Source organism: Nerophis ophidion, linkage group LG01 (genome assembly GCF_033978795.1).
Source record: "Nerophis ophidion isolate RoL-2023_Sa linkage group LG01, RoL_Noph_v1.0, whole genome shotgun sequence".
NCBI classification, from domain to species: Eukaryota; Metazoa; Chordata; class Actinopteri; order Syngnathiformes; family Syngnathidae; genus Nerophis; species Nerophis ophidion.
In genome coordinates, this window is record NC_084611.1 from 24365323 (window position 1) to 24380285 (window position 14963).

Here is a 14963-nt window from a genome sequence, read left to right on the forward strand (position 1 = left end):
CCACTTTCAAAGCTTCAACAATTAGTTTCCTAAGTTCCCAAACATTTATTGAGTGTTGTTAAAATAAAAGGTGATGAAACACAGTGGTGAACATGCCCTTTCCCAATTACTTAGGCATGTGTTGCAGCCATGAAATTCTAAGTTAATTATTATTTGCAGAAAAAAAATGTTTATGAGTCTGAACATCAAATATTTTGTCTTTGTAGTGCATTCAATTGAATATGGGTTGAAAAGGATTTGCAAATCATTGTATTCGGTTTATATTTACGTCTAACAAAATTTCCCAACTCATATGGAAACGGGGTTTGTAAGATGTACAGTACCATGTGCGTTTGTAAAAACAAGTTGCAGGTGGTCCAAGATTGTTGCAACCCCACTCCCCTGACGTTGAGGCTGAAGGCTTCCCGTTGCTTCACATCCTGTCTTTCAGGCAAAAACGTCGCCTTTGCTTACTGGGAGTATGAAGTCAACAGCAGGTCAAACACACTCCCTTTTTTTTTCTTTTTTTTTAATTAATAAATGAATATTTTTTTTATTTTATTTATTTTAAATCATTATTATATATTTTTTTTCACCACACTTTTTTCCCCACAGACACAAACGTTTCATCGCCATCATGTGTTCTCACCTGATGAAATAACAGCAAAAGATGAGGCTGAGGATGAAGACGAAGATGCCCGTGCCAAAGATCACCATGTAGATATTTAGGGGCAGGTCTTGGAAGGTGATGGGCGGCATGGCGCACGACTTGTTGGAGTAGTCCTGAATCAGACCACAGAAGCAGCCTACCAGAGGATACAAATGTACACACACACACAAACACACATCCAAAGGTAAGTAGGCGTACAACAACTTTGTCTACCTCTGTATGCACTTTAAAATCTTGGTTGAGTGACTCAGCTGTTGCTTTGAAAATCAGCAGTGCTTTTCATGACTATGAACTGGGGTTGTACTAATGCAGGGGTAGGGAACCTATGGCTCTAGAGCCAGATGTGGCTCTTTTGATGACGGCATCTGGCTCTCAGATGAATCTTAGCTGACATTGCTTAACACGATAAGTAATGAATAATTCCGCTGGTAATCACAGTGTTAAAAATCATGTTCAAATTATGAAACATCCTCATGAATTTTAATCCAACCATCCGCTTTCTATCGCACCTGTCCTGATGTGGCATTAATGGTGAGAAGTATTATATTTATTGTTGGTTAACTTTAGAATAACAATGTTATTAAAAAGAATAAGAGACGTATTATACTCTAAAAATGTTGGTCTTACTTAAAAATGCACGCATTTAGTTGTATTCAGTGTTAAAAACATTCTATGGCTCTCACGGAAATACATTTTGAAATATTTGGCTTTCATGGCTCTCTCAGCCAAAAAGGTTCCCGACCCCTGTACTAATGAATCATATTCGGTACTATACCGCAGAGGTGGGACCAAGTCATTGTTTTGCAAGTCACAAGTAAGTCTCAAGTCTTTGCCCTCAAGTCCCGAGTCAAGACAGGTAAGTCCCGAGTCAAGACTGGAAAGTCTCAAGTCAAGTCCCAAGTCCTGCGTTGTTTTGCATACTCCAATTCGTTTTTTGTTGACCAACTCGTAGTTTTTATACCCGAACAAAACCAACTTTGGCATCATTTTTTTCTCACTGCCGCGTTGTTTGACATTTCTTCTTCGTTGGTTTTCCTGCAATTTCATTGGATAAACGCTGTGGGATGAAAACGATGTAGATCAAATTTGATTGGCTATTGTACTGAGAGCACACACGCTGGCAGGCAGCACACACGCACAAAATGAAAGATACGGAACGCTCCTGAATAACGTTTTAATCTTTGGGTTTTGGGGAAAGTAGCAAGTGTTGTCAAGTCAAAAGGCTCAAGTCCAAGTGAAGTCACAGGTGATTGATGTTAAAGTCTATGTCGAGTTGCAAGTCTCTTTACATTTTGTCAAGTCGAGTCTAAAGTCATCAAATTTGTGACTCGAGTCCACACCTCTGCTATACCGCCTCTGAAATCCCCCCCCTCCACCCAAATTTGTGGTATCATCCGAAACTAATATAAAGTATCAAACAACAGAAGAATACGTGATTATTACTTTTTAACAGAAGTGTAGATAGAACAAATTATTGTTACAGTGTAATAATTATTGTTACCAGTGGTAATGCCACTATGATACAACATCTGTATAATCCTTCAAGAAAGTTACAATGAAACTCAATGTATTAATCTCTGAATTGGGAACTGGTGGTGGGATTGAATAAATTATCTTCTTCCCACTCCCTTTCAGGCAAAACTGGACCATCATGCTTACATACTGTAAATTACCTTTTGCATTATATTAATTTATAATCATTACGTGTTGTTAATTTTGTACTTTTTTTTTTATGTCATTGCCTGAAATAAATGAAAAGAAACATGTTAGAAGAGTTCAAGACCAATTCAATTCATTATTTATGCTGAACCATAACAGCTCAGTTCAATGCACCTGCTCCAAAGAAATGCCTTTTAAGTGGCTGACATGGGTTGTATATTTAAATGTGTGTATAGAGCCCAGAAATATGTATTTTGTTTCCATTGCGCTTAACCCAACTGGATACACAGTCCAGTTATGTTTTTAAAATACTTATTTAAAGATGCATGTAGTGTAAAGTCATCTGCATACATTGGTATAAAAAAAAATAGAAAAGAGCCGAGGACAGAGGTAGCTGCCTTGGGGAACCCCGTGGTCTATTCTCCTTGGATTAGAAAGGTTACAAATAAAATACACAAATTGACAACTGTCACCTAAATAGCGCTCCATTCAACTAATTGCATACTGTAATTCCTAAAACCATATACAGAAAACAATTCTCACCAGTAAACCATGATCTGAAATCTAATGCTTTGATGTGTAATATTCTTGATAATTAACTGTTTTTAATTGGATTTGGAAGATAATTTCCAATTATCGTCCGATTCTAATTAACGCTCCATCCTCATCACTCAAACGTACGCTGGCTAGAACTAGAACATTTATAATAACTATATTATCATTTTGCCTCATTATATTAACTGTACTTCAATGTAGATTTAGACTTCCTTTTATTGTCAAATTTGGAACTTTACAGTACAGATAACGACATCTTGTTGCTTTAGCTCATGGTAGTGCAGGATAAAAAGAGCAATAAGGTACAGATATAAGTAAATAGATTACTGTACAGATAAATATATTGCACTTTTTCATACTTATCCACGTTTATGGATGTATGTTATATTGTCTTTATATTCCAACGAGATAATCTATTTTGGGGGGGAATTGAGGAGATTATTACGATGCGTTCAAGAGTCTTATGGCCTGTAGGAAGAAGCTGTTACAAAACCTGGAGGTTCTGCTACGGAACCTCTTTCTAGAGTTCAACAGTGAAAACAGTCCTTGGTGGGGGTGGGAGGAGTCTCTGCAGATTTTCTGAGCCCTGGTCAGGCAGCGGCTTTTTGCTAAGAGGAGTCCTGATGATTTTGCCAAAAAAAACTTCCATTACTACCACGAGCCTCGGCAGCTGCAGCCTGAGCAGGACGCCACCATCTTGAGAATATTGACAACAAAATATATTAAAAACTATAAATAGAGAATTGTATACATTTGGAGAAATTGACTCTGCTGTTGAATGATGGTGTCTCCGTATTTCTGTATATCAGGCTTTTTACTTGACTTGGTTAAAAAAACGGTCACTCTCTCTGCATTCTCTTTAGCTTTCATTTTAGTCTATTTTAAGTAACTAAACATTATTTGTTCACCTAAACCATAACCGTAACTAGAGGTGGGAATCTTTGGCCATGTCATGATTCAATTACGATTAAGATTCAGGAGATATGATTCCTTTAAAATCGATTATTGATGTATCTTTAATTTATGTGTTTTGTTGCAGTTTTACATTTTGTTACACTAAATAAGCGTTTATCACTTGCAAATAGAATTGTACGGTATACCGGTATTAGTAAAGTACTGCAATACTAATGAATCATATGCGGTACTACACCGCCTCTAAAAAATACCCGTACCCCAGACCCCCTCAACCCTGTCGTCGTCATGTCATGTCATTGCTGGTTTACGAGCAGACGAGCATGTTCGGCAGCGCACAATCACGGAGTACTTACAAGCAGACACAGTATGTAGACAGAAAAAGGGAGAACAGGCACATTTGGCTCAATAACTAACAATAAAAGTGAAGTTATAAGGAAGAGGTGCTTTAAGAAAATGGCTAGCTAACTAGCGGCTAAAGTCCATCCGGAGTCTGCAGTGTTGTAGCTACTTCTAAATCACTAATCCTCGCCTCCATGGCGACAAATAAAGTACGTTTCTTACAAGTATCATCCCTGCAGGTCAAGGAATAGCTAAACATGCCTCACTACACAACGTAGCTCACCCACATCAAAATGTAAACAAACGCCATTGGTGGATCTACACCTGACATCCACTGTAATGATACCAAGTACAGTAACGTATCTAGTACTATGATTAGATTGATATTTTTTGGCATCACAACATTTTCTTTTGTTTTAAAAAAAATCTATATTATGTTTATATTTTAATATTTTATTAGAGCGTATCAAAATACGAATTGGTATTTCAGACTCAGCCCTGTCATGGTTTAACTCTTATCTTACTGATAGGATGCAGTGCGTCTCCTATAACAGTGTGACCTCGGACTATGTTAAGGTAACGTGTGGAGTTCCCCAGGGTTCGGTCCTTGGCCCTGTACTCTTCAGCATCTACATGCTGCCGCTAGGTGACGTCATACGCAAATACGGTATTAGCTTTCACTGTTATGCTGATGACACCCAACTTTACATGCCCCTAAAGCTGACCAACACGCCGGACTGTAGTCAGTTGGAAGTGTGTCTTAATGAAATTAAACAATGGATGTCCGCTAACTTTTTGCAACTTAATGCCAAAAAAACGGAAATGCTGATTATCGGTCCTGCTAGACACCAACCTCTATTTAATAATACAACTTTAACATTTGACAACCAAATAATAAAACAAGGTGACTCTGTAAAAAATCTGGGTATTATCTTCGACCCAACTCTCTCCTTTGAGTCACACATTAAAAGCGTTACTAAAACGGCCTTCTTTCATCTCCGTAATATCGCTAAAATTCGCTCCATTTTGTCCACTAAAGACGCCGAGATCATTATCCATGCGTTTGTTACGTCTCGCCTCGATTACTGTAACGTATTATTTTCGGGTCTCCCAATGTCTAGCATTAAAAGATTACAGTTGGTACAAAATGCGGCTGCTAGACTTTTGACAAGAACAAGAAAGTTTGATCACATTACGCCTGTACTGGCTCACCTGCACTGGCTTCCTGTGCACTTAAGATGTGACTTTAAGGTTTTACTACTTACGTATAAAATACTACACGGTCTAGCTCCAGCCTATCTTGCCGATTGTATTGTACCGTATGTCCCGGCAAGAAATCTGCGTTCAAAAGACTCCGGCTTATTAGTGATTCCTAGAGCTCAAAAAAAGTCTGCGGGCTATAGAGCGTTTTCCGTTCGGGCTCCAGTACTCTGGAATGCCCTCCCGGTAACAGTTCGAGATGCTACCTCAGTAGAAGCATTTAAGTCTCATCTTAAAACTCATCTGTATACTCTAGCCTTTAAATAGACCTCCTTTTTAGACCAGTTGATCTGCCGCTTCTTTTCTTTCTCCTATGTCCCCCCCTCCCTTGTGGAGGGGGTCCGGTCCGATGACCATGGATGAAGTACTGACTGTCCAGAGTCGAGACCCAGGATGGACCGCTCGTCGGGACCCAGGATGGACCGCTCGCCTGTATCGGTTGGGGACATCTCTACGCTGCTGATCCGCTTGAGATGGTTTCCTGTGGACGGGACTCTCACTGCTGTCTTGGAGCCACTATGGATTGAACTTTCACAGTATCATGTTAGACCCGCTCGACATCCATTGCTTTCGGTCCCCTAGAGGGGGGGGGGTTGCCCACATCTGAGGTCCTCTCCAAGGTTTCTCATAGTCAGCATTGTCGCTGGCGTCCCACTGAATGTGAATTCTCCCTGCCCACTGGGTGTGAGTTTTCCTTGCCCTTTTGTGGGTTCTTCCGAGGATGTTGTAGTCGTAATGATTTGTGCAGTCCTTTGAGACATTTGTGATTTGGGGCTATATAAATAAACATTGATTGATTGATTGGTTTATAAACTCGGAAAATATGTTCCTGGACAGATGAGGACTTTGAATATGACCAATGTATGATCCTGTAGCGACTTGGTATCAGATTGATACCCAAATTTGTGGTATCATCCAAAACTAATGTAAAGTATCAAACAACAGAAGAAGTGATTATTACAGTTTGACAGAAGTGTAGATAGAACATGTTATAAGAGAAAGTAAGCATATATTAACAGTAAATGAACAAGTAGATTAATAATTCATTTTCTACCACTTGTCCTTAATAATTTTGACAAAATAGTAGAATGGAAAAAGACACAATATGTTACTGCATATGTCAGCAGACTAATTAAGGGTGTTTGTTTGCTTACTTACTACTAAAAGACAAGTTATCCAGTATGTTACTATGTATTTAAGGACAAACTCACGATAAGAAACATTTGTTTAATGTACCGTAAGGTTTTTTTTTGAAAAATAAAGCCAATAATGTCATTTTGTGAGTGACACGTACGCATGATGATGCGGGATTTTGTTCTCCCAGGGATGCAAAGGACAACCCGGACAGGACTTGCAGGTAAGGACTTGTTTTAATAGAAAAAATAACAACGCTGGTACAAAAAACAAAAAAACAAACCGACTGGTTGAGGTGCCGAGCGCACCGGAAGCTAAGGCTAACACTTAGCACAAACTTACGTGGCAGCCGCGTGATGCAAAACAAAGAAGCCAGCCCGACTCACTGGCAAAGGCAGGCTTAAATAATAATCTCAGTGATGACAAACAGGTGTGCGTCAGGAACACAAGCGCCAGGTGAAAGTAATAAAAGTTGCAATGGTAACAAACTCAGAGGTGCATAAACGGAGTCCAACACTAACAAAAAAACACAAGTGACCCGAATTACCCAAACAGAATATGATCCGTGCAGTGGATCATAACAGTTTAGTCCCCTTTAATTAGAAAAGTTGCAAAAAGTACCGAAAAGTAACAAAATACATTTTGGTACCGGTACCAAAATATTGGTATCTGGACAACACTACTTACAACTTTTAAAAACAGTTAATTTTTTAGTAAGAAATTCCGTCACATTTATTAAATTCATGAAAATGTGTGGAAAACTGGAAAGTCACTGCCCTTAATTAAAGAAGTTGGTCAAATCTCTCTGTGAGGTGGCCACATTACTTTATTTACAATAAAGAAATCGATTATTGATTATCGGCGTTTAATAATCAAATTCACAAATTGTCCATAGTCCAAATTGCAATGCATCTAAAAATCAATTATTTCCCCCACCTCTAACCATAACCCTAACGTGTAAGAATACCACCTATTTTTGATAAGTGATTTAGCTTCTACAGTGTTACTTGAGGGTCAAAGGTCATGTGGCGAATGAGTAGGTTCTTTTGACTGAAGTGACTAAATCTTATCATTGTGTAAGCTTCACCCCTTGCCGCACTCCCTCCGAGCGCACAACAGGGCATTGTTTTCAAGTCTTGACCTCAGCAACTCCACAGCAGCCAGATGGTGTTTCTATTAAAGGCGTCCTCCTTTGTCTCATCATACTTTGATGAATAACTCCTGTGTGTTTGACCACCATAAGAGATCATCAACCCGGTTATCGCCAAGGTTACAGGAAGAAAGAGCTGCAGGAGGCTGCTGAAGACGGAGCAACAAAGGGGGGCATTCATGGCTCCTGTTGAGTAACAAAAGTGATATGCTTGCTATTTCTGTGTCAACAATAATCACGGCAGAAGCACACAGAAGGGTTCAGACTACAGGATTTAGTTCATATAATTTAGACGTACATGCAGAGGCTGTATGGGTCAACACATGCATGAATGAATGGATGTGTAGATAGATAAAAAAGATAGATGATTGATATCATTTCAAGCATTATGACATACGGTATATGGACCAAGAACCAATGTGGACAATTTAGGGGAGCCATTCAAAGGAGTGATAATATAATTTTAGTTTTACACTTACAACACTTCTGTGTGGTCTGTGTAACATGTAACGGTGGAATTTTGGTCAAAATGTTGGATATATTATGGCAATGGTTCTCAACCTTTTTTCCGTGATGTACCCCTTGTGAAGATTTGTTTTAATTCAAGTACCACCTAATCAGAGCAAAGCATTTTTGGTTGAAAAAAACAGATAAAGAAGTAAAATACAGCACTATGTCATCAGTTTCTGATTTATTAAATTGTATAACAGTGCAAAATATTGTTCATTTGTAGTGGTCTTTCTTAAACTATTTGGAAAAAAAGATATAAAAATAACTTGTTGAAAAATAAACAAGTGATTCAATTATAAATAAAGATTTCTACACATAGAAGTAATCATCAACTTAAAGTGCCCTCTTTGGGGATTGTAATAGAGATCCATCTGGATTCATGAACTTAATTTTAAACATCCATCCATCCATTTTCTACCGTTTATTCCCTTTTGGAGTCACGGGCGGAAGGCGGGGTACACCCTGGACAAGTCGCCACCTCATCACAGGGCCAACACAGATAGACAGACAACATTCACACTCACATTCACACACTAGGGCCAATTTAGTGTTGCCAATCAACCTATCCCCAGGTGCATGTCTTTGGAAGTGGGAGGAAGCCGGAGTACCCGGAGGGAACCCAAGCATTCACGGGGAGGACATGCAAACTCCACACAGAAAGATCCCGAGCCTGGGATTGAACCCAGTACTGCAGGACCTTTGTATTGTGAGGCAGACGCACTAACCCCTCTACCACCGTGAAGTCCTAATTCTAAACATTTCTTCACAAAAAAAGAAATCTTTAACATCAATATTTATGGAACATGTCCACAAAAAATCAAGCTGTCAACACTGAATATTGCATTGTTGCATTTCTTTTCACAGTTTATGAACTTACATTCATATTTTTTTGAAGTATTATTCAATAAATATATTTATAAAGGATTTTTGAATTGTTGCTATTTTTAGAATATTTATTAAAAAATCTCACGTACCCCTTGGCACACCTTCAAGTACCCCCAGGGGTACGCGTACCCCCATTTGAGAACCACTGTATTATGTTATACAGACTGCTTTTACGCTGCTTTCTGACCGTCTCTTCAGGATGTGTCATTTTGTGGGCGGTCTTCCATTTATGTGGCTCCACTTTGACATTAAAATAATTTAAATGAATGTAAATGTATAAACATTCACTTTACAAACAAACATATACATATGCAAGTACATATACATACATACATACACTCATGCATACAACGACGTTTCATCAAACATATATTAACGTTTTTGCCCTCGGGGAAACTGGGTAACACATGGCAAGCTGACAAAGCTTAACCCATTGTTACTATAACAATCTACAAGGTTAATATAGCTGGCTTCTCTTTCTTTTGTATTTCAAGTTATCATTACATATATGTATTGTTGCATTTGAACCATTGTATTGTTAATAATAGAGGTAAATTATTGTTAATATTCATGATGAGTAGCGATATTTCTATTGGTGTTTGTATTGCCCCATTTGTAGTGCAATAATGTTCATTGTCATTTCTGTATTATTATTTATTTCACTAACTGCTTCTTTGCTATCACTTTTACCATCATATTTATATATATCCTATGTGCTGATGTTCTATTGTTGTTGTTGTTGTAATTGTTGTGTTTGCTGTTGTTGTTTTTGTCTCTCTGTCAAATCCCCCTCTTATCCCCACAACTTCCCACTCTATCTTCCTTTTTTTTTTCTTTGTATCCACTCCTGCTCCGGCCCCGCTGCACCAAATGATAATATAAATAAATTTAATAAAGTCAAATTCAAATAAGGCAACAAGAGAAGTATCCTACACTTCTCTTTTGTAAAGTAAATCTGAACAGCCGATATGGACACCTACATCAACTATATGATTTGCCTGAGAAGCTGGACAGGACAAAAGCAACAGAATATAAATTGAAGCTTATTTTTAATCAATTTAATCGTTTATCATTGCAGACCTAGTGTGCATATACACAAGTTTTAGAAAAGCAACTAACAATTTCAAGTCATGTTGTAATAAGCCAGGGGTCCCCAAACCTTTTGACTCAGGGGCCGGGTTGTGTGACAAAAATGTGGCCGAAGCCAGGTTGTGTGTGTGGGTGTGTATACTGTATATACTGTCAGGCTTTCCCCTGACAGTTTGTCTATGTTTTAGTTTTTTCCTCTGCATTTGTCTTTCCTCTGTTTAGTGTCTCCTGTCTTTAGTTCCTGTCTAGTGCTCTTATTTTGTCAGCTTCCTGTCTTGTTCCCTGAGTGCTGTGTTCCTCCTCAGCTGCGGCTGATTGGCACTTGGCCACACCTGTTGCCCATCAGCCTGCTCCTATTTGTACCTGCTTTGTCTTGTGTCAGTTGCTGGATCATTGTATTGTATTGTCTTATCGATGTCAAGTCTAGTCGCTCTTGTGATGTGTTATCGCTCCTGTCGTGTCGTACCTTGTCTTTGCAGCGTAGCGGTAAGCTATATTCAGTTGATGTTTGTAGCTTACTGTTTTTTGTTCCCTGCTTCCGTTTTATTTTTCATTATACAAGTACGACTTATGTTTGCCTGTTCGCTACCCGCTAGCTTCCACGCTAAGCTTCTGTTTGTTATTTTCTAGCTCCCAGGTTGGCTCCTTTTGTTTGATTATCCGCCTCGTGCGCGCTTTGTGTTTGTACCCTTTTGGTTTTGTTTTTTTCTTAATATTTAATTAAATCATGTTTTCACATTCCATGCCTGCCTCCATCTCTGCATCTTGGGGTTCAACACCAAATAACTCTGACATATACAGATGCGATCAAAAGTTTACATACACTTGTAAAGAACATAATGTCATGGCTGTCTTGAGTTTCCAATACATTCTACAACTCTTATTTTTTGTGATAGAGTGATTAGAGCACATACTTGTTGGTCACAAAAAACATTCATGAAGTTTGGTTCTTTTATGAATGTATTATTGGTCGACTGAAAGTGTGACCAAATCTGCTGAGTCAAAAGTATACATACAGCAATGTTAATATTTGCTTAAATGTCCCTTGGCAAGTTTCACCGCAATAAGGCTCTTTTAGTAGCCATCCACAAGATTCTGGTTGAATTTCTGACCACTCCTCTTGACAATATTGATGCAGTTAAGCTAAATGTGTTCGTTTTCTGACATGGACTTGTTTCTTCAGCATTGTCCACACGTTTAATTCAGGACTTTGGGAAGGCCATTCTAAAACTTTAATTCTAGCCTTCCATCCATACATTTTCTACCGTTTATTCCCTTTTGGGGTCGCGGGGGGCGCTGGCGCCTATCTCAGCTACAATCGGGCGGAAGGCGGCGTACACCCTGGACAAGTCGCCAGCTCATCGCAGGGCCAACACAGATAGACGGACAACATTCACACTCACATTCAAACACTAGGGCCAATTTAGTGTTGCCAATCAAACCCACGCATTCACGGGGAGAACATGCAAACTCCACACAGAAAGATCCCGAGCCTGGCCTGATATAGCCATTCCTTTTATTACTTTTGACGTGTGTTTGGGGTCATTGTCCCATTGGAACACTCAACTGCGCCCAAGACCAACAAGTATGTGCATGTTTTTGGAGGTGGGAGGAAGCCGGAGTACCCGGAGGGAACCCACGCAGTCACGGGGAGAACATGCAAACTCCACATAGAAAGATCCTGAGCGCAGGATCGAACCCAGGACCTTCATATTTTGAGGCAGACGCACTAACACCTGTACCACCGTGCTGCAGCTGTATGTATGTTTGTACATATTGCATCATTATGCCTCGTTTGTAGGTCTATTTGAGCTCATTTAATGTCCTTTACTTATGTCCTCTGTGTATTTATTTCATATTTGAATGTCTCATGAACACATTATCTGTATGTAATACTGGCTGCATTTCTGATAGTTGTTTGCCATGTTGTTCCAGACCACAGCAAACGTTACCCAGCTTGCAAAGGTTGTAATAAATCCATTGGAAGAAGACAGCCTGCCGTTTCCTTTAACTTGGACACACACACATCCTATACCTTTGGCCATTCTGAGCCGGTCATTTCCAGACGTCTGAGAAGCCTCCATTTTTACTAATGATTTCCATCAATCCATCCATCCATCGATCGATTTTCTGACGCTTCCCTTTAGGGTTTCGGGGGGGCGATGGTGCCTATCTCAGCTACAATCGGGCGGAAGGCGGTGTACACCCTGGACAAGTCGCCCCCTCATCGCAGAGCCAACACAGATAGACAGACAACATTCACACTCACATTAACACACTAGGGCCAATTTAGTGTTGCCAATCAACCTATCCCCAGGTGCATGTCTTTGGAAGTGGGAAGAAGCCGGAGTACCCGGAGGGAACCCACGCAGTCACGGGAAGAACATGCGAACTTCACACAGAAAGATCCCGAGCCCGGGATTGAACCCTGACTACTCAGAACCTTTGTATTGTGAGGCAGACGCACTAACCCAGGGGAGTCAAACTCAAATACAGAGTGGGCCAAAATTTTAAACGGAACAAAGCTGCGGGCCAAGGTTGAACAAATTAACCTTTTAATAGGGACCCAAACAAGTTTTGCATTAAATATTGAACCAGCAAGGCTTATATAACTTTAGTGACATGCAAAATCCAGTTTCAAATAATAATAATAATAATAATAAAAAATATCAATGGCATATCAAATAAAATTGAAATAAAAATGATATGCCTTTTTTTCTATTTGCAATCTTCTGAGGTAAATATCAAATGTTTTCTACAGGCTAATAATAAATTTCAAAATAAAATAACAATGATGAATGAACCAAACATTCAAGCCTTGAAGTAGCAAGAGAAAATGCATGAATAAAACGTTAATTATTGGTCAGTTTGCTGGAAGTTTCCCGGAAGAGTTAGTGCTGCAAGGGTTTCTGGGTGTTTGTTCTGTTGTGTTACGGTGCGGATGTTCACCCGAAATGTGTCATTCTTGTTTTGTGTGGGTTCACAGTGTGGCGCATATTTGTAACCGTGCTAAAGTTGTTTATACGGCCACCCTCAGTGTGACCTGTATGGCTGTTGACCAAGTATGCATTGCATTCACTTGTGCGTGTGTGTGTGTGTTAAAGCCACAAATATTATGTGACACGTTAGTATGGAGGAAAAGCGGACGTGACGACAGGTTGTAGAGAACGCTAAAGGCAGTGCCTTAAATGCACTGCCCCCAATATAGTTGTCCGGGTGGAAAGAGGTAGAAATTCGGGAGAATGGTTGCCGAGAGATTTTCGGGAGGGGCACTGAACTTCGGGAGTCTACCGGGAAAATTAGGAGGGTTGGCAAGTATGAGTATTAGCGGTGAATGCGGTGTTACAGCGGCACCGACGCTGTCTAACACCGGCGGGCCAGCTCTAATGCTAAATTGATATTGCCTCAAGGGCCAAACTAAATTACACGGCAGGCCAGATTTGGCCCGCGGGCCAGAGTTTGACACCCATGCACTAACCCCTCTGCCACCATGAAGCCCAAATGATTTCCAATGTTGCAAAAATGTGTAGAATAAAAATCAAAATACAACATTTCTTTCAACAAAGATTTGCGTCAGCCTTTGATAGTAGGCTAATATAGACACTTAAATCATGTGTTGCCTTCATTATAACACTTCTATAAGGCTTTTAATCTTTGCGGATCCAGACAGATTTTGTTTATTTTTATTTTTGGTTCAGTATGGGGGCAACACGGTGGAAGAGGGGTTAGTGCGTCTGCCTCACAATACGAGCATTGGGTTCAATCCCGGGCTCTGGATCATTCTGTGTGGAGTTTGCATGTCCTCCCCGTGACTGCGTGGGTTCCCTCCGGGTACTCCGGCTTCCTCCCACCTCCAAAAACATGCACCTGGGGATAGGTTGATTGGCAACACTAAATGGTCCCTAGTGTGTGAATGTGAGCGTGAATGTTGTCTGTCTATCTGTGTTGGCCCTGTGATGAGGTGGTGACTTGTCCAGGGTGTACACCGCCTTCTGCCCGATTGTAGCTGAGATAGGCACCAGCTCCCCCCGCGACCCCCAAGGGAATAAGCGGTAGAAAATGAATGGTAGGATGGATGGGTTCAGTATGGCTCTTTAAACATTTTGGCTTGCCGACCCCTGAGGTAGACAGACATCGACAGATGACTCCAAAAAGACTGACTAAGATGCCAATCTTTACCAATCTCATTGCTCTATACCAGTTATTGTTTCCTCTGGGGTCACTTTTTCTATCGATCGCGTAATTATTTTATCCCCCGCCCAAAAAAGTAACACGTTGACATTTCCGGGTGACATTTGTCTCCCACCTTACAGTTTAAAATTGAAGCCTGAGACAATCGATAGCGGGCTCCTCGCCGCTCCACTCTGTCTGAATGAGCACTGATGCTCTATTAATCAGACTCATCAACGGCGTGGCGGTCAAGTTGCGCCCCGGAATGACTTGATTATCGAGCACACGCAGGGTGGGGGTGGGTTGGGTTTGATCGCCACTAGCAAGGGTGTACGCGCATGCAAATAAACACAGTCTTTGCCTGTGTGTTCAGTAGAACGACGTCGAGCTGATGACACCTGTAAAGCTACTGCACACAAAGAAAATCTGGGTCATTTCCATTAAAATGTACAGCATGTTCATTCTATCACCGATGTGTGAATGCATGAGTGCACACATCTTATTCCTCCTCCACCTTTTCATGCACCGAGTGCTAAACTGTACGAGTGCCATGGTGGAGCTCTGCAGGGCCACTGACCTATATTTTGCCATACTCGGGAGGCGCTGCCATAAATGCATAAAAAATTTAATTGTATCTCATTTTTAGGC

At 40.3% G+C, this 14963-nt stretch overlaps 1 protein-coding gene across 2 annotated transcripts in view; it reads right to left on the reverse strand.

Annotated features, from left to right (window-relative positions):
- rnf122 (ring finger protein 122) overlaps positions 1–14963 on the reverse strand; it is a 48055-nt gene that overhangs the window by 25763 nt on the left and 7329 nt on the right. For both annotated transcript variants that reach the window (XM_061899355.1, XM_061899346.1), the window contains exon 2: positions 629–785. In XM_061899355.1, coding sequence (XP_061755339.1) covers positions 629–785 — 157 coding nt within the window. The remainder of the gene's footprint in view (positions 1–628; positions 786–14963) is intronic.